Source organism: Odontesthes bonariensis, chromosome 24, assembly GCF_027942865.1.
Source record: "Odontesthes bonariensis isolate fOdoBon6 chromosome 24, fOdoBon6.hap1, whole genome shotgun sequence".
NCBI classification, from domain to species: domain Eukaryota; kingdom Metazoa; phylum Chordata; class Actinopteri; order Atheriniformes; family Atherinopsidae; genus Odontesthes; species Odontesthes bonariensis.
In genome coordinates, this window is record NC_134529.1 from 3,141,967 (window position 1) to 3,163,186 (window position 21,220).

The 21,220-nt window shown below is 42.1% G+C and overlaps 1 protein-coding gene across 2 annotated transcripts in view; it reads left to right on the forward strand.

Moving 5' to 3' along the window:
- Nucleotides 1-21,220, forward strand: part of col12a1b (collagen, type XII, alpha 1b) — a 194,401-nt gene that overhangs the window by 19,050 nt on the left and 154,131 nt on the right. For both annotated transcript variants that reach the window (XM_075459638.1, XM_075459639.1), the window contains exons 11-12: nt 1,981-2,259; nt 2,968-3,243. In XM_075459638.1, the coding sequence (XP_075315753.1) occupies nt 1,981-2,259; nt 2,968-3,243 (555 nt within the window). The remainder of the gene's footprint in view (nt 1-1,980; nt 2,260-2,967; nt 3,244-21,220) is intronic.

The window sequence follows — 21,220 nt, forward strand, 5'->3', positions numbered from 1 at the left end:
GCTAAATGCTAAAAGCTATACACTACTTTTGGATTCATTTTTGGATTCTGCGTACAAATGCGATTAATCGCGATTAATCAGGGAAATCACGTGATTAATTAGATTTTCAGATGAAGCTCTACCAGGTTTTATGGAAAAGAAGAATTCACTCCGAGTCATCAACTTGCACTTTAACGTCTCTTTTTCAGTTTAAACCCCCTTTTCTGCCTCAATGTGTAAAACACATGTCCACCTTTTGATCTTTCAAGGTCAGGGAGCGATCCTGCATGTGGAAGTGATAGAACTGGGTAAATGGTGGTTGGAGGGATGTGTTTGCATTGGTTTAAACTTAGCCAGAGCAGTGGGTGACTCAGTGTTACCACGAGGACCGTCCTGCCTGTCGGAGCGTGTCATTAGTCGAATATCCACAAACAAAACTCGACTCTTTGTTCCGAAATCACCGTCTAACATGTGGTAGCCGAGTTTAGACGTGTTTCAGCCTCTGAAAAAAGGCAAAGAATGATCACTAAAGCTTCAGCCAAAAACAGCTTCCAGGTCTGTCAGAGTTAAATGTGACTCACAGCTGCTGTGATGGCTGATTATATAATTCTTATATAATAATAATAATAATAACTTTATGTCAGCAAAAAGCAGTGTGCAGGAGCCTGAATAAGCAGCCGCTCCCAGCTTCCATTCAGCTTCACGGCGGGACGCTTCCCAGCAGCCTCCTGATGTTGTTAGAGGGATGAAGCTGTTAAATATCATGGAGTTTAGCCTCTTTATCCTCCCCTTCAGTGCAAAATAACTTTTTACTGAGATTAAGAATGACTTTCACAGTCCTAAACAAGTCGTACTAAACCTAACCGAGCAGCTTACGAAACCAAAAGGTGTCGTTTAATGTAGGGCTGGGCAACGATTAAAATGTTTAATCTAATTAATCACATGATTTCCCTGATTAATCACGATTAATCGCATTTTTACGCAGAATCCAAAAGTAGCGTATAGCTTTTAGCATTTAGCTTTATTTTAAATGTGCGGCCATATGAATGAAAGTGCCATAACATTTGTTGTGCAAACACACTTTTAACATCAGCATCTTTCTGTAGTTTTTATGTAGAAGCCTCGCTCCACTGTCTGTTTCCTTGAATGACTTGCTGCTATCAGTTGTGTGTTTTGCCTTTAAGTGATATTTTAGACTGGAACTACTACGCTGAGAAGACAATTCAACTTGGCTGTAAATGCAGGAGGTTTTTTAAAAATGTATTTTGAAATACGTGCTTTTATGTTGAAACAAGTAAAACAGGAAGTAGCGCCGGTTAGCTCCGTTAGCTTCACACCTGTAGCAGTGATGTTACCTGCTAGTTTATCTTTATTTTATCACTCCATGCTTCGTGGTGTTTGCTGTAACTGTGTGAATGTGATGCATTCAACAGACTTTTACAATAATAAAACCTGCGTTAATGCGCGATAAAATATTTATCGGCGTTAAATAATTAACAAGTTAACGCGATAATAACGAGTTAACTCTCGTTAACCCTGATCAAACCTCTGAGGACATTTCGTCCCAGCTCCTTACGCACTTATTTGTTTCCTAAATTGTCTTCCCATTTGTCAAGGTACCCAACTTACCGCACTTACTCTAGCACTAGTTCTGCTCTTAGCTGTTTGGTTTTGGAAGGAAATGCACTTATGATTTCTTGTGACCTGAAGTTCTTTTGCCTACCGATGTGGAACACACTTATTGTGAGTCGCTTTGGATAAAAGCGTCTGCAGAATGACCGTAATGTGAGGTAATGTTAACTCACCCAGCCCTAGTTTAAAGCTAAATTAAGCACAAAGTGTGGGTGACCGTCACGTCTGTAACTTCTTTCTGGTCTTTTTGGCCTTTTAAAACGACTAAATTCTCCCTTTTTTTGAAGTCCTTTAGTGAACTCGATTAAGCCCAACTCAATATAAAACTTGTTTTAAAAGCTGCTTTCCTTTACCTTCCATTTCCTCCAGAACTCGTCCAGCCGAGGGACCTGTCCTTCTCAGAGGTGGAACCCAGAAGCTTCAGGGCCTCGTGGGAGATGGATTCAGGCAGCATCGAGTCCTACATGGTCCAGTTCAAGCCCGCAGATGATGCTGAGGGACATTATGTGGCCATGTCTGTTCCCGGGAACACCCGCACCGCCCTGCTGCCCCACCTTACCCCCGTTACCCGCTATGAAGTCAGGGTTTATGCTCAGTACGAAAAGGGGGACAGCTTGCCCGTGACCGGCTATGAGACGACTTTAGAAGGTATTTATTTAGACTTGCAGCATCTACCTTTTTCATTTTTACTCACCTTATTTCCAAGCAAACACTGGAAAATATGCCCCTCCAAAAATAAGTAAAAAAACAACAAATAAAAGACGTTTTTGCTTGAAATAAGCAAAAAAATCTGCCAATGGAACTAGTGAAAATCGGCTTGTCAAGATTTCTTGAAATAAGATGTGATATTTAGGACTTTTGAGATAAAAGTGATCTTGAAATTAGCTTAAAAACCTCTTCAAATGTCAAAAAAGCTTGTTTCATATGATATGTGACTCAAAACAATTTGTTTTCAAGACTTTTTCATTTAAGAAGATATTCCAGATGTATTGTCTTCAAACAAGTCCCTATATCTGGCTGAAATAGTGCTCGTTAGGCAGTTGTGTCTTATATTAAGTGTAATGAGATATTTTGACTAGAAATGAGACAAATATACTGGGTAAGACTTTGATTTTTTTTCCAGTGAACTGAATCAAAGCGTCACACACACACATGTCAAAGTGAAGAGGACGTGAACACCTGCAGATTTCTTAGTCGGACTGTAAGAAATCCGTCTGTTTCAGGGTTATTTCTGCAGTTTAACAAATCTAAAATATATAAAAAAGCAAAGTGCTTGCAGGCGGTGGAGCTAAAAGCAACAACCACCCACTCCCTGCTGGTTTCTAATGCAGTGTAACTCCCACTCGTGTCCTGCAGAAACGGGCCCCGTGCGTAACCTCAGGGTATCCGAAGAGACGACCAACAGCTTCAGAGTGTCATGGCAACCGGCTCCGGGCCCCGTCACTCGCTACCGACTGACCTACCAACCGGCCGGGGGCGAGAGCTCCATGATGGAGACGACCACCGACGGCGCAGAGACCACGATGGTGCTGCCGTCCCTTCGTCCTCGGACCACCTACCGTGTCTCGGTGACTCCTGAGTACCGCTCCGGCTCCGGCGTGCCGCTGCAGACGGACGGCACCACCAAAGAAGGTGAGTGGCGTGATCCCTCCGGCTTTCTGCATCGGGCATCCGTGGAATTTCCTCCAGAATTCCTCTTCCAATGGCAGCTGTTCCTCCGATGGTGATGAAATAGCATAGCCTAGAAATCTAGACGCCCCTAGCGACCGTAAATTGAATTTGCTCCCAGGCTAGTCTAGTCAGTTGTGGTCGTTCTGCGAGGCTGAAATTCGAAACTTAATCGGACCAATCAAATCGTGAGGAGCAAGGTCGGAGGCCGGGCTACATAGTGACGACAGAGGTGCGACGTTTCAGTGTGTAGTTCCAGAGAGAACTGCACTTAAAGGGATAGAGAATGGTTGAATGGGGCATTAATCCTTGTTCTGTGATATGTAGCCCAAATAAAATTGGTTGGGTCTGTAATGGCTCAGAACCTCCCTAAAAGGCTCTCTGAAACAGCTATGTTACTATGCTGGGTTTAGAATGCGTTGTTTGCCCTTATTGGCGTCGTTTCAGAGCTTATCTGGCAACCTCATTATGAAATGCAGGTAGGTGTTGGCGCTATTCGGTTGCCGTTGCTTGATTGGCTGCCCTTGCTCTCACTGAAAAGAAAGTACTCCGTTTGGCTTCATTTGTTTTGTTTTACTTCGGTAACTGTGACTTCCAAAGGTTATGCATTGAAACAAGCAAGCTGGCCTTTGCAGGCTTACTTACCGCCTGCATAATAGTGCAAATAGCTAGCTGCTAAGGGGTTAGCTCAATCCCTTTAGATGAACAAGCCAGAGCTAACGTGCAATTCTTACAACAGGAATATGGCACAACACACATTTAAAACGTGTCTGAAACGGGGAGGCTGTGGATTTGGGTGTGGGGGGGCGATTGCGCCAAAAGATACGTCACTTAATGCTCAAACACGGATTGGCACTTTTTCTGGGGGCAATTCAAAAAAGGGGAAGTACTTGAAACAGAGGTTCTGACACTTGCTGGCACTTCCTGTGTACTCCCCACAGCGGGGAGACTCAGAACTAACACCAAAAACGTGAAAAAGATTTTGATTTGCTATCCCCTTTAAGTTTTTCTTGAAAAAAAAAAAAGGACGTTTTCGGAGTTTTGCCCACCGGGTACGGTAAAAGTTTAATATACCAGCTTGCTCCGTTGGTGGGACGACGCATGGGTCTCCACATGGCTACGTAATCCTTCTTCATCGCTCTGATTGGTTGTTGCACCATCCTATTGCGTGGCGTTGAGTGCAGAGGCAACTTAACAGACAACCGTTTATCCCGCCCACACTGCTATCCAGCGTCACCAGACCCCTGTACAGCTTTTTGCTGTAGGGGTCTGGCTTGCTAGGCTAGAAATAGCAGCGTTGATGCGATTGGAAGTGACGGATAACTTGACTTATAATCGCTTGACTCCAGGCTTTATAGGCTCGTAAGCACTTCGGATGACCCCTGTGTGTATATCTGAGATTCGGTTTATATATCACTGCACAGCTACACGAGATACAGATGTAGTCCCCGAGGTTGCTGAGGCGAAATGAGCTGGACAGGCACGTTTCCCTCGGTCCAAGCTGTCAGAGTTCATCTCTCATTCCTGCTTTTTCTCTTTCTCTCTGGGTCAGTCGGTCCTACTGGTGGTCGTGTCGGATTTAGCTGCTCTGCTAATGGCTCCACGGCCCGTTAACTTAGTTCAGATCACTCCACTGTCCTCCTCTAATGCGGATAACGGTATCTACGTCCTCTGGGATCAGAAGTAACGAGAGCCGCAACGCGCCACAAAACCACTTTGGCTTTCAGAGGGTAATCAGAATAATCGGACTCGGACTCTTTTATCTTAATAATGCACGAATCAAGCTTATAGTTTCAAGCTTTCATCAGCGGTTAAGTCACTGATGAGTCAAACAAACCAAATGAATTCAAAGCCATCCGATCCAGTGATGCATGAAGTGATGAAACGGATCCAAAGACATCATTTTTGGGGGGGGATCTGGGTCCTGATTTGAAAATGAGCTTAATGACAAACTGCATTACAAACGGTTATTAATACGGAGCAACAAGGGGTGTCACAGACTATAATCTCAAATACTGGCCGCGGAATATGTTTTTCTTCCTTTGGCCACCGTGGGATTCCATACTTGCCATTTTGTTCAGTGGAAACACGTGTTGTTGCAGAACTCGTGCACCAAATCGGATCCAACTGGGCTTTCTGGGACTTGGAGTCGTCCCGGCTTCGCACCGAACGCTTTAACTACACTGCAAAAAGTGAAATCTAAGTAAAAAGAAATATCTTAGATCAAAGATCTAAGATAAATATGCTTATTTTTTGTCCGATAAGATAGTTCTTCTTAGTAAGCAGTTTTTATGTTAGCCCAGTGCATACCACTATGTCAAGATAATGGCTCTAGCATTTACTTAATTCAAGAATATTTTACAATATATTGAGAAAATAGGCCACGTGTATTTAATTAGAATCAAGAAAAATGTACTTGTTATTAGTTAAAATACACTAATTATAAGGTATTTGTGGGTTTATTGAGATTAGATATTTTTACTTGTTTTGAAAAATCTTGACAAGCCACATTTTCTTGTTCCATTGGCCGATAATTTAGCTATTTTTAAGCAAAATACACCCAATTTTTGTACTTTTTTTCCCTTGTTTTTGAAAGCTGGCTTTTTGCAGTGTAATGAAGATGCGTAACTGTGCCGGAGATGAAAACATTTATTGGAATGTGTATGGGCATGGGACTCCTTGTGCTGCCAGCACGAAGAGAATACTGGCGATTTTAAATAAATAATTTGAATATAAAAAATATTTTATTACTGTTTTTTATTGAAAATAGTGCTGTTCCTGCACTTTACTTTTTACATTTTCTATTTTCGTGAAGGTGTCTGTAAATAAACTCAATTTCAAAAAAAAGCCACAGGTGTAAGCTCTCAAATACCTTTTGAATTTTGTTTCTATCTGCTACAGAGGCTGAGAAATCAATCATTTAGTAGGCGTTGACACAATTGCTGAATTTCCAGAAAAACTTCAGGTTTTAGGGGGTCTTTCTGAAATCGCCCGTAGGTTTTACAGGCATTCTTTTCCAGGCGTTTTAGGCCTAAATGGGTTAACTAATGAGGCTGCGTGCGTGTGACCAATCTGTGAGTGATGAGTTCATGCGAGCGTGTGAAATCTGTGACAGCTGAGCGTTCGCGGGATTAACAGATGCTCGTAGACGTGAGAGCGGCGTGGACGCAGAGCCACGGATGGGCACCGGTTCTGTGAACGAGCGCTGGAAGTCGGTCTTTATTCGCCGCTGGTGTTGAGTCATCTGCTTGTTTGGCTTTTTGCTCGAGGGCACCAGCAGTCCACAGATGTTTGACCCCCGGGTGGAATGTGAACTCCTCGGTCCTGCCTTGCAGGGAAAGGAATGAAAACCTCGCAGCTCGAGGTGGGTCGGCGCGACCTGGAAGGTAACAAACTTTCCCTGGCCGAGTTCCAAAACTTCCCAAGGAGAGATGGTTGTGCCTTCCAAAGTCTTTCAGGTTTAGAAACCTTGAGCCGAACCCGATGAGGACACAGCTGGAAGTAAACAAATGATATTCCACTCCTCCATGGAAACGGCGGCGTGCCGCTCTCCTCCCGGTGCGTCCGGCCCCCTCAGATGGCCGCAGCTGTTTTTCCTGAGTGTGTTTTTTCGTGTTTTTGACAGTTTATAAGATGAGACGGGATTTATCCCAGCGAGCGCCTCTTTGACATGAGACTCCCAGCTGGCTCTCGGATGGATTTATGTGTCTCTGTCCACCATATGGTTACCAGCGTTTGCTGTGCCTCTTGCTCTATAATGGCTGCATGTGAATTTTTCCTGTGGGGGGAAAATAAGAGTTGCATTACACGTCCATCTGGGATTCCTTTTGCTGTGTTCGAAATTGCATACTGCATACTGCATACTGCATACTGCATACTGCATACTACATACTGCATACTGCATACTGCATACTGCATACTGCATACTACATACTGCATACTGCATACTGCATACTGCATATTGCATACTGCATACTGCATACTACATACTACATACTACATACTGCATACTGCATACTACATATTGCATACTGCATACTGCATACTACATACTACATACTACATACCGCATACCACATACTGCATACTACATACTACATACTTCCATGCTGCATACTACATACTGCATACCGCATACCGCATACCACATACCACATACTGCATACTACATATTGCATACTGCATACCACATACTGCATACTACATACTACATACTTCCATGCTGCATACTACATACTGCATACCGCATACCACATACCACATACTGCATACTACATATTGCATACTGCATACTACATATTGCATATTGCATACTACATACTACATACTGCATACTACATACTTCCATGCTGCATACTACATACTGCATACTACATACTACATACCTCATACCACATACTGCATACTACATACTACATACTTCCATGCTGCATACTACATACTGCATACTACATACTACATACTGCATACTACATACTACATACTGCATACTGCATACTACATACTACATACTACATACCTCATACCACATACTGCATACTACATACTACATACTTCCATGCTGCATACTACATACTACATACTGCATACTGCATACTGCATACTACATACCTCATACCACATACTGCATACTACATACTACATACTTCCATGCTGCATACTACATACTACATACTGCATACTACATACTACATACTTCCATGCTGCATACTACATACTTCCATGCTGCATACTACATACTACATACTGCATACTACATACTACATACTGCATACTGCATACTACATACTACATACTGCATACTACATACTACATTCTTCCATGCTGCATACTACATACTGCATACTACATACTGCATACTGCATACTTCCATGCTGCATACTACATACTGCATACTACATACTACATACTACATACTGCATACTACATACTACATACTTCCATGCTGCATACTGCATACTACATACTGCATACTACATACTTCCATACTGCATACTCATCGATCAGACAGTATGCAGAGCGTTTACCCACAATGCATTTGGCTCCTGCCCGAGCCGAAATCAGCCGGCCTGAAGCTGATTTCTCTTAAGCTCTAAACTCTGTAAACTTTAGCAACATTTGAAACATTTTCAGGAGAGAAAGTAGTCATTTAGATCCCCAACGTGTTGAAAACCTGACAAAATACCGGCTGTTTACCATTTTGTTCTCACTAATTCGGCGCTGCTAAAGCTAGCCGCAGTGAGCAACGCACTTCCGGTTATTTTCACAAAATAAAATACCCGTTGCCTTTTATCATAGGGAAAGCCATTACCATACAATTGGTGCTTTTGTTTTGAAAACAGGAAGTGAACCTACCCTCGTTGTAGCTAGCTTGAAACTGCCGTTTTGACAGGAAATGAGGATCGGCGACGTCACGTTACGTTGCATCTTGGGTAGTTTGAGTATGAGTAGTAACCTCATGATGCATACCCAACATTTAGGAGAATCTAGTATGCATCCGGGAACTTCTCGCTTACTCAAACTCACATACTAACTCACAAAGTTAGGAGTAGGAGTAGGAGAAGTATGCGGTTTGGAACACAGCCTTTCAGTTTGTCTGACCCACTTCGGGTCTCTCAGCAGAACAAACTGCAGCAGGAGAAACGCACAGAAACAATAAAGCAGCAGCGAGCTGCAGTAGCGTTAACTACAGGCAGTAAAACAGGCCGCATTACTCATTGATTTATTTGAACAATTAGTCTTCAAAGCGGAGTTATATGAACATTCAGTGCTTGCTTTCAGAGGATTTTGTAGGAATCCACACCCTGGTAGCTGCCCAGTATAAACAGTTTCTGTCGTGGAGCAACTGGGAGTTCAGCTCCTTGGTCAAGGTCTCCTCAGAAACACAATCAGATGGTTTCCTCTCCATCTCTTTTAAGTCAAGGACATGGTGCATGATTAATAGGCCACAAAAGAGCTCTAATGAATGTAAATAGCTTTTTCAACACCATCTGTTATAGTAGTTTCTGCCCTCCTTTTTCAGGGAGATGCACACTCTTCGAACCTAAGAGCTCTAAGATGTGTGTTTCTGGCTTCCTAAAAAGTTCTTGGTTCACCTGCTGTCCAGGCGTAGCATCGATTATTGTAGTTTTAACAACTGTAAGTAGCCAAAAATTGTACTCAAGTAAAAGTACTGTTACTTCAGAATAATATGACTCAAGTAAAAGTAAAAAGTAGTCATCCAAATAATTACTTGAGTAAGAAATGTGCTCGGTGAAAAAACTACTCAAGTACTGAGTAACTGTTGAGTAACGTCTGATTTATTTGTTAACACAAGCATTCAATCAAAATACTAAATAATCATCTTTAGGCAAATTAGAGTTCATCCAATTGATCAAATAAATTAAAATGAATTAATTAATTACAAAATAGCTTAAATTAAAATAATCCAGGTAAATTTAAGAACTTCAATAAAAAATAAAAGAGACTTAGGAAATGTTTAAAACATATGTAACCCATATGGAACCTAAAAAACAAACATTCATCTATCCATGGGGGGGAAAAACGAGTTTAGGAAACTTAGCGCTACATGTTTCCTCAAGTTAGATGTTGAGTTTCTGCTGAAATGTGCGTTTGTTTTGGTTGACACAGAAGACACATAATGTAGCTGCTGTTTCTCACTCTTTGTAAGGTAAACATGCTTTCAGTATGAGGCCTCGTCTGCGTCTTCATTTCCCACCGTTGGTTCTGACATTTTTCATCTGTTTCTTTCTTTGTTTGCTACCACTGCTAATGCTAAAGCTAACCCGTCCCGCCGCTGAGATCGAGTACGGTCACGTGACCAGACTGCACGGCTGCGTCTGATTGGTGGAACACAGTCAGGTGGTAGAGCCTTTGGTGGAAGTCTCTCTCTCTGTCAGAATAAAACATTTAAATGAGGCGTACGCGGGGGGATAAAAATAATGAGGCGTAGAATACCAAAGAGGTAAGAAGAAAAGTAACCAGCTCATTGTAGCCTAATGTAGCGGAGTAAGAGGACAGTTTCTGCTGCACACATCTACTCAAGTAAAAGTAAAAGTATAGAGATTTAAAACTACTCCTAGAAGTATAATGTTTTCAAAAACTTACTCAAGTAAATGTAACTCGTTACTACCCACCTTTGCTAATTACATCAGTTGGTTCAATGACGCATCATGTTAATTTTCATACTACTTTAATTCAGTTGGATTGAATTAATATTTCTACACACAATTCTACCCAATTACAAAGCAAACAGGCTTTTGGAAAGATTTGTCGTTCATGAAAAAGAGCAAAGGACTGATGAGTGTTGAGAGGCTTTGACTACCGTGTTGGAGTCTCACAAACGCCTCATATAAGGTCTCACAGGTGATGGGATCGTGGCGTTAAAGCACATTTCAAAGGCAGCGCAGGAGAAATGAAATGCAGCGTTTAAAGTAAAGTGAAATGGAAACAACAAAAAGATCTTCATAGATTTGGCTGCCTGGCTGAGTAATCATGGACAAAGGGCCTTGATCACATGGGTCACTGAGAAGCCAATGATGGGATGAGTAATGAGAGAAACATCTGTGCAGCATTCCACTAATCAGGCCTTTATGGTGGAGCTTTTCCTCACTGGGACTTTTCCAAAAAGGAACCTGAACGACTCGGACCAGGAGAAGAGAAACTCCTCTGATCTCACGGAACGAAAGAGACCGAGCTCTTTGGATCCAGCGCTCAACACGGCGTGTCATTGGTTCCATCCCCGGAGCGAAGCGGCGATGGCAGCAGGAGGTTTTTCTGCGTCGGGATCCAGTGAACGATGCAAACCAGCATCCCAGGCTGGGGCGAAGGCAACAACTCGAACCAGACGCCCAATAAAACCAAGGGAAGAGTCCCAGTTTGAGTCTGGATCTGGACCAGAGAGAGAATCTCTGGAACGACCTGAAAGTGGCTGATTCTCCCCACCCGGCCTGACGGAAGAGAAGCTCCCCGAGAATAGAGCTGGTCTCGTTTCCAAGTCGCCTTCAGGCTGCCTTTGGTGCAAAGCGAGGGAACCAACGCTCACACGAACAGGGTATTTTAGCCTTTTATTTTCTATAAATGCAAGAAAAAATAACAATCTCCTGGAAGGTGACCAAAAGTTTGACAAAACAAACGGGAGTCGGTGTCAGATTCAGCTGTATTTCATGTTTTAGAGAAGAGATGCTGAGGGAGGGGGGGGTGAAGGGGAAAAAGATGAGGGTTTACCGCTGAAAATAACCTTATTTTTCATCATTTATCCACCATTCTTTAGACATTAGCCCAACTGTTGGCCCATAGATGTAAAAATGATGCTAGCCTTGCAGCAACCGTAAACAAACCTCTAGTTTATATATATTAAATCCCTGATAGTCCTGTGCACGCCCAACAGTACGCATCAACCATCAGCAGGCTTTTAAAATCTGTTCTGTGACTGACTGGAAGCCAGAGTAAAGATTTTAAAGCTGCTTTGATGTGCTCAGATCTCTTAGTCCGGTTTAAAACTCTAGGTGAAAATGTGAAAAAGTTTAGTGCACCTTTTTGTTTGTACTGATTTTAGTGAAGGTCCGCAGTAAATGAGGGTAATTTAGTGACTGATTAGACTGCAGCGTGGCTCTGCTGACCCCACCCTGGATGTATTTAAGCAGGGTTTTTTTGGACTTTGTAAAGCTTCAGTGGACAGAGCAGACGGACACATTTCTGGGAGGTGAAGATGAGAAACAGCCAGGCGGGACGGGAATATAACCCAGCTGAGAGCGAGGCTGGGAGGTTAGGAGGAGCAGGGAAGTCTGACTCATCGCTGTCCATGTCTGCATCTCCGTGTGCTTCCCTCCCGTTCTTTGCATGTCCACGTGTCCAATGGACGCCCTCCTTTGGTGTCTTTACGTTGGATCCTCGCTGCCTCTGTTTGTTTCTCTTGTACCGAGCCGTCGTCCCACCTGGATTCTTCTCTTTGTCCCGTGTGTCAGGTTGTCATGTCGGGTATTTATTGGCCCAGCAGGGCGCACTTGTTCAGCCGTGTTACGTCCACGCTCCGGTTGGGTGGGAGGGAGTGTGGTCGTGCTTCCTGGGCTGTGTTCATACTAACTTTCTGAGTTGGTATGCGAGTTTGAGTAAGTGAGAAGTTCCCGGATGCATACTAGATTCTCTGAAATGTTGGGTATGCATCATGAGGTTACTACTCATACTCAAACTACCCAAGATGCAACGTAACGTGACGTCGCCGATCATCATTTCCTGTCAAAACGGCAGTTTCAAGCTAGCTACAACGAGGGTAGGTTCACTTCCTGTTTTCAAAACAAAAGCACCAATTGTATGGTAATGGCTTTCCCTATGATAAAAGGCAACGGGTATTTTATTTTGTGAAAATAACAGGAAGTGCGTTGCTCACTGCGGCTAGCTTTAGTAGCGCCGAATTTGTGGGAACAAAATTGTAAACAGCCGGTATTTTGTCAGATTTTCAACACGTTGGGGATCTAAACGACTACTTTCTCTCCTGAAAATGTTTCAAATGTTGCTAAAGTCGGGTATTTATTGGCCCAGCAGGGTGCACTTGTTCAGCCGTGTTACATCCACGCTCTGGGTGGGTGTGAGGGAGTGTGGTCGGGCTTCCTGGTGTCGGCCCCCGTCAGACGCAGCTGGCAGGAGGTTCCTCATTAGCTGCTTCCTTCAGATCTGCAGCGGAAAAACTCCCAGCTGCCCCGATACTGTACCCACAATAAAAACCAGTGAGCTCACTCTTTCTGTTTGTAAAAAAAAAAAACTTTGACTGTACAGTAAGAGCTCGCGCTGAGCTTCATCAGGGCCTGGTTTGTGTGCAGCATGAAATGGAAAACTCGTCTCCCTGCCAACACCTGCAGGCTTTCTGTGACGCATCAAATCGAGTTCAAGGCCGGGTTTTGATTGATTCTAATTTGTTTAAATGACGAAGCAACCGAACAGGCAGATAAATGTGATCCATCTCACTGAGCTGCGAGGTGTAAACCTGTCAACTTACTGCTGACTGGGCAGAAAAGGTGGACGTTGAGCGGGACTTTCTTCTCGTGGGATCAGTCCGATCTGATCGGAGAAAGCTTCCTGAAACCGAGGCGGCGTTTGAGTCTTCAAAGCAAACTTATTGTCAGATAGATTGATAGATAGATACTTTATTGATCCCGAAGGAAATTCAAGCATCCAGTAGCAAGACATAATAAAGCAATAAAAATGTTTATACAGTTTGAAAATGATGTTAGTAGCCTATAAAAAGGCAATTACAAGAAGCTGTTGTACAGCCTGATGGCCAGAGAAACAAAATAGTTTTTGGCTGTGCAGCTGTGAAATTCCACTGAGCACTGGAACCAGATCACGGCTTTTAGCCACATGACAAAGAGACTTCTTACCTTCTGCTTTCATGTTGACTTATTTTACATTTTCCCCGCTTAAACTTTAAATGTCTAACTTTTGCTGCTCCTGAGACGCTCGTGTCTAACACCAAAGCGGTGTTTCTGACAGCTTCTGCTTCTCAGGTGAGCTTCGGGGCTGCAGGTTAAGCTCACACTCATTTATTTATTTATTTCTCTGACTATCCAGCTTGGTTTGGCTTCGTGTTCTGGTGGCGAGTCTGGCTGACCGCACTCCCTATATTACTTCAGATCCAGCTCAGAATTGTGATGAAACAGACAACATCGGATTAACCCAAAACAAATGACTGCTGCAAAGCCATAAAATCTTAAAAAAAGGGGTCAAAAATAGCTCAAAAGTTGTGGTTTTCTGTGCAGACTGGCTGTGAACTATTATTCCCTCGAAGGGCGCTACGCTTTTTATAATAGTTTGAGAACAACTGATCCAGTAAATGTCCTGAAATACTCTGGTTGCGGCTCAGTTTTATCAGGTTTTTGAATCTATGGCTATTGAAAACAGTCCAGCCTTTGGTGTTCAGAGCCGCCGTAAAACTGGAACACAGCGTCACGGGTAAATGGAAACCTGAACAACTAAACTGCTGGTGACCAGCTGGGAGTGAGACGGTGTGTTTTCATACCTGCTCGAGTCATCTCCCAGCGTCACGTGGAGATTTAAATCAATGGAAACGTCATCCTGCTTTTATCGGGCAGGTTTCCTCTGAGAAGTAAAAGAGTCTTAAGAATAGAAAGAGTGCCAAAGAATAGAAAGAGTGCCGAAGAATAGAAAGAGTGCCGAAGAATAGAAAGAGTGCCGAAGAATAGAAAGAGTGCCGAAGAATAGAAAGAGTGCCGAAGAATAGAAAGAGTGCCGAAGAATAGAAAGAGTGCCGAAGAATAAGAATAGAAAGAGTGCCGAAGAATAAGAATAGAAAGAGTGCCGAAGAATAAGAATAGAAAGAGTGCCGAAGAATAAGAATAGAAAGAGTGCCGAATAATAAGAATAGAAAGAGTGCCGAAGAATAAGAATAGAAAGAGTGCTAAAGAATAGAAAGAATGCTGAAGAATAGAAAGAGTGCTGACGAATAAGAATAGAAAGAGTGCTGACGAATAAGAATAGAAAGAGTGCCGAAGAATAAGAATAGAAAGAATGCTAAAGAATAGAAAGAGTGCTGACGAATAAGAATAGAAAGAGTGCCGAAGAATAAGAATAGAAAGAATGCTAAAGAATAGAAAGAGTGCTGACGAATAAGAATAGAAAGAGTGCCGAAGAATAAGAATAGAAAGAGTGCCGAAGAATAAGAATAGAAAGAGTGCCGAAGAATAAGAATAGAAAGAGTGCCGAAGAATAAGAATAGAAAGAGTGCCGAAGAATAAGAATAGAAAGAGTGCCGAAGAATAAGAATAGAAAGAGTGCTAAAGAATAGAAAGAATGCTGAAGAATAGAAAGAGTGCTGACGAATAAGAATAGAAAGAGTGCTGACGAATAAGAATAGAAAGAGTGCCGAAGAATAAGAATAGAAAGAATGCTAAAGAATAGAAAGAGTGCTGACGAATAAGAATAGAAAGAGTGCCGAAGAATAAGAATAGAAAGAATGCTAAAGAATAGAAAGAGTGCTGACGAATAAGAATAGAAAGAGTGCCGAAGAATAAAAATAGAAAGAATGCTAAAGAATAGAAAGAGTGCTGACGAATAAGAATAGAAAGAGTGCCGAAGAATAAAAATAGAAAGAATGCTAAAGAATAGAAAGAGTGCTGACGAATAAGAATAGAAAGAATGCTGAAGAATAGAAAGAGTCCTGAAGAATAAGAATAGAAAGAGTGCCGAAGAATAAAAATAGAAAGAATGCTGAAGAATAGAAAGAATTCTGAAGAATAGAAAGAGTGCCGAAGAATAAGAATAGAAAGAGTGCCGAAGAATAAGAATAGAAAGAGTGCCGAAGAATAAGAATAGAAAGAGTGCCGAAGAATAAAAATAGAAAGAATGCCGAAGAATAAGAATAGAAAGAGTGCCGAAGAATAGAAAGAGTGCTAAAGAATAGAAAGAATGCCGAAGAATAAGAATAGAAAGTGCCGAAGAATAAGAATAGAAAGAGTGCTAAAGAATAGAAAGAGTGCTAAAGAATAGAAAGAATGCCGAAGAATAAGAATAGAAAGTGCCGAAGAATAAGAATAGAAAGAGTGCTAATGAATAGAAAGAGTGCTGAAGATTATTGAATTGTACCGATGATGGGAGGTCAGATCTGTGTCTCTGATACACTTTGTGTGATTTGCTGATGGGGCTCTACTTCTTCCTGGGTAATTAAGGAGGTCATTTTGATGTTCTACATTGTTCCACGGTCAGTTTTAAGCCAAGCAAAAGAGAGAAACTGGCTTCTCTGGACAGGATTAAACGGGTTTAGCCTAATGCCAGGTTCATGTTCTGCTGTCAGGCTGAGCTGCATCATCTGAGGTCAAACACAAGGAAATGAGTTGTGACCATATGAACTACCCCACTGGGGCAATTTGTGCCGTACATGCATGGAAAATGTGGAATTACTGGAAACTGGCCCTCCAAGCAAACTGTGTCATTGCCCCAATTACAGGCCTGCGGTGCCCCCAGTTGTCCGAGTGCATTTCTGTAACCGAGTCCGATTCGTTCCTGAGCTCCTACTCATGAAAGGTTAGGTTGGGGCGGACGCGTTTTAATGTTCATCAGATGGTGAAACACTGAGAAAAGCACCACATGCCATCAAGAAGTGACTTTAACTTTCTTATTTCTTCATCTGGGCCACCCGTAAGAGAACTATACCGACTCCCTGCACGTTGAAGTGCTTTGAATGGCTGAGGGTGGATGGAACATGTGAAGTAGCCAAGTTTATACAAACTAATAAGCCAAGAAACTTTCCACTGGGACTGCAAGGCTTCAGAAGCAAGGAGTCTCCTCCTCCTCCTCCAGCTTCAGACACCAGCATCTGAAACCTGACTGAGCAGGCAGCAGGCAGGAGGAGAAGAAGTCCTTCTTACAGCTATTAAACTACAACAGCCAGATTCTATCACTTATTCCTGTTTAGGATAACGGTTGTTTAAATGATGAGCTCTGCCGACATCTCAAAGTCTCCTCTGACCAAAGATGGGGACTCGAGTCACTGTTACTTGGACTCGAGTCGACTCGAGTTGCTGTTTTGATGACTTGTGACTTTGACTTGACAAAAAATAAAAGACTTGAGACTCGACTCGGACTTGGAAGTTAAAGACTCGGCACTTGACTTGACTTACGATGACTTGAATGACTTGAGTGTTAAGCTTCTAGCATAACTTCCAACTTTGTTCGTCATTTGAAGATCCATTCTGACCAGTAAGTGCTCGTCAAATTAGCTAATATTATCCCGTTAGTCTAGTCGGTAGTTAGCTAACGTTAGCTTGATATGATACGGGGTGGACAGGTTGGACACATTGGCCAATGATGTTTACTGACAGTTACTTATATCTTTGTGTTTTCACTTTATTAGGATCAGATTCTGCAGGTAATATTGCAATAATAAGGCGACTTGACTTTGACTTGCCCAAGAAAAAATGACTTGGGACTTACTTGAGACTTGAAAGCTAAGACTTGAGACTTACTTGAGACTTGAAAGCTAAGACTTGAGACTTACTTGAGACTTGAAAGCTAAGACTTGAGACTTACTTGAGACTTGAAAGCTAAGACTTGGGACTTACTTGAGACTTGAAAGCTAAGACTTGAGACTTACTTGAGACTTGAAAGCTAAGACTTGAGACTTACTTGAGACTTGAAAGCTAAGACTTGGGACTTACTTGAGACTTGAAAGCTAAGACTTGAGACTTACTTAAGACTTGAAAGCTAAGACTTGGGACTTACTTGAGACTTGAAAGCTAAGACTTGAGACTTACTTGAGACTTGAAAGCTGAGACTTGAGACTTACTTTAGACTTGAAAGCTAAGACTTGAGACTTACTTGAGACTTGAAAGCTAAGACTTGGGACTTACTTGAGACTTGAAAGCTAAGACTTGAGACTTACTTGAGACTTGAAAGCTAAGACTTGGGACTTACTTGAGACTTGAAAGCTAAGACTTGAGACTTACTTGAGACTTGAAAGCTAAGACTTGAGACTTACTTGAGACTTGAAAGCTAAGACTTGAGACTTACTTGAGACTTGAAAGCTAAGACTTGGGACTTACTTGAGACTTGAAAGCTAAGACTTGAGACTTACTTGAGACTTGAAAGCTAAGACTTGGGACTTACTTGAGACTTGAAAGCTAAGACTTGAGACTTAATTGAGACTTGAAAGCTAAGACTTGAGACTTACTTGAAAGCTAAGACTCTCCATCTTTCTCCAATGCCTGAGTTTGTTGTTGTTGTTGGTGGTGAAGAGGTCAACAGGAAGTGGCTCTATTAGCAACAGCTGGAATGGGTACAGCGCCACCTATCATACCGGGGTATGACACGCTTTGTGCCTCTGATCCCATTCATTCACCGCCATATATCCAAGGAGAATTACTCTTGCTCAGCTCATCCTTATTGTAATTTAGCCAATAATCCGATCCTTTCAGTGCCATGTGACCCCACTGTAAACATATGTTGCACTTTGGGTGACTCTCAGATAAATAGCTGCAACAACATCGCACTTTATTATTAGTTTAGTTGTTAAACTCGGCTGCCGATGAGTCAAAGTTGTGAATCGGAGCCCTAACCCACGGAAATATGAACATATTAACAAGGGTTAGTTGATGTTTAGAGAAGGGGAATCCGCAGCTGGTCGGTCCTCCTCGTTGTTTTGTTCTGGAGCTTCTCTCCTGGAGATGCATTTTGCCCAGAAAGACGTTCCTGTTTTATGCCAACGCCATAAAAAGTCACCAGCGAGTCGAAATGCAGATGTCAGAAAGTGACATTTAGATAAAAAAACAGACAGACTGACAGATGGATTCTGACAGGAGAGGAAGGCGAGCAGCAGTGGAAATAATGTTTAAAAGTGCATCGAACGTCCTGTGGCTTTGCTCAGATTCGCTTTATGATGAGCTGTGGAAAAACAGGCCAGAGATGCGCCAGATATTCCACTCTCCATCCGATCCGGCTGCTCTGAAGAGCCTTCACCTTTCGGGAAACGGCCTGAGGCGAACGCAGAGCGGAGCTTGTGCCGGTGGCAGCTGGCGTGAACAGATTAGATACGATGGAACAAAGCATCCAGGTCAAGACGCTCCACGAATGGAGTCTGAACAGATTTGGCTCGATCTGACAGTTTGTGATGATTACCTTGGCCTCGCAGTTTTGTTTTTTTTTTTTTTTCCAGCGCCTCTTCTGGACACACTTTGATACGGATCCTCCCGTCTTCTCCTCTTCCTCCATCACTCAGAAATCTTTCCAGTGGTCTGCTGAGTCTGTGATCAAATGCCTTGCAGCAACATGAGCCACTGTAGGTTTTAAGGAATCAAAGTTGAGGTTTTTTTTGAGTTTTGGCTACTGTGCGCCTCAGCAGGCAGAAAGTTGAGCTGAGGTCATGAAACCTCTGGAAACACTTTAATACTGTCAACATTTGCACCGTGCCATATAAATATTCCTGATTTACCATCTGTGTAAGAGCCACTTTCAGAGGATTGTATAGTCTCTCCATCATTTCTGCCAGCATTCCGTTAATGTTTATGCAGGAAAGTTACTTCAGTTTGATTTTCTGCAGTTTCTCTTTCAGCGTATCGTTAAAACTGTTGCTTTTTGTGAAAATGCTTTTATTTAACTAGAACTATATCGACAAAGGAATCGTTTTTATTGCATCTTTCAACTAAAAATGCAATAAAAATGACATATATTACAACGCAGAGCTTTAGAAAAAAGATCAGCTTTCGATGCTATAGCTGGAGATTTCGGCATCAAAAAGCAGAAGAATGCTCCATGTAGAAATTTGCTAATTTGCATGAGCTATTAGGAACTTGTTAGATCAGAAAATACCACAAACAAGTGGAGAAGTTCCACCAACTTTGTGGAAAATGTACTTAATTTATACAGCCCTTTACAGACAATCCTTTCAGTGTACAAAAGTGCTTTACAGCAGGTAATAAAGAGAAGAAGTAAAAACAAATAAAAACAATAAAAGAACAGTGAAAGCAATAAAATACAACAAAACCGAACAAGATAAAAGTGTCATCATACTAATAAACTAAAGACGATAAAGAAAGAAGAGAACAATGAGGAGAAGATATTTGCATTTGCACATCTCAGGCGTCCAGATGCACATCTAAGAGGTAAATCCAGATGTTTGAGTCTACCTGGCGACATCGGCGTCCCATCAAAGACGCCAGAGAAGACACGGCTGCGCGGGCTTCAGTCTTTAGGCAGCTGCTTCGCAGATTTGAGCTGAAAGCAGCCAGGTGTTAACAGGAAACTAATTATAAAGTCTGATGCCGTTCCAGACATTTATCCAGACGACACCACAAAGTACAAGCAGACATGTCAGTCACCTAGTAAGTTTATTTTTGAGCATGTTTACTCTCTGTTTGCACCTCCTTCGCTCCAGTGGTCAGTTAGTCGGCACACAGGCCTGCTGAGCTGTGGCAGAAAGAATCTGTGATACAGAGACTGTATGAGTTACCACTCAAAATGTACAAAAACTGTACTCAAGTAAAAGTACCGTTACTTCAGAATAATATTACTCAAGTAAAAGTAAAAAGTAGCCAATTAATTACTCGAGTAAGAGTAAAAAAGTGCTTGGTGAAAAAACTCCTCAAGTACTGAGTAACTGTTGAGTAACGTCTGATTTATTTGTTAACACAAGCATTCAATCAGACAGACAAAAATACTAAATAATCATCTTTAGGCAAATTAGAGTTCATCCAATTGATAAAATAAATTAAAATGAATTAATTAATTACAAAATAGCTTAAATTTAAAATAATCCAGGTAAATTCAAGAACTACAATAAAAAATAAAAGAGACTTAGGAAATGTTTAAAACATATGTAACCCATATGTAACCTAAAAAACAAACATTCACCTATCCATGGGGGAAAAACGAGTTTAGGAAACTTACCGCTACGTTTCCTCAAGTTAGATGTTGAGTTTCTGCTGAAATGTGCGTTTGTTTTGGTTGCCACAGAAGACACATAATGTAGCTGCTGTTTCTCACTCTTTGTAAGGTAAACATGCTTTCAGTATGAGGCCTCGTCTGCGTCTTCATTTCCCACCGTTGGTTCTGACATTTTTCATCTGTTTCTTTGTTTGTTTGCTACGACTGCTAATGCTAAAGCTAACCCGTCCCGCCGCTGAGATCGAGTATGGTCACGTGACCAGACCGCACGGCTGCGTCTGATTGGTGGAACACAGTCAGGTGGCAGAGCCTTTGGCGGAAGTCTCTCTCTCTGTCAGAATAAAACATTAAAATGAGGCGTACGCGGGGGGATAAAAATAATGAGGCGTAGAATACCAAAGAGGTAAGAAGAAAAGTAACCAGCTCATTGTAGCCTAATGTAGCGGAGTAAGAGGACAGTTTCTGCTGCACACATCTACTCAAGGAAAAGTAAAAAGTATAGAGATTTAAAACTACTCCTAGAAGTATAATGTTTTCAAAAACTTACTCAAGT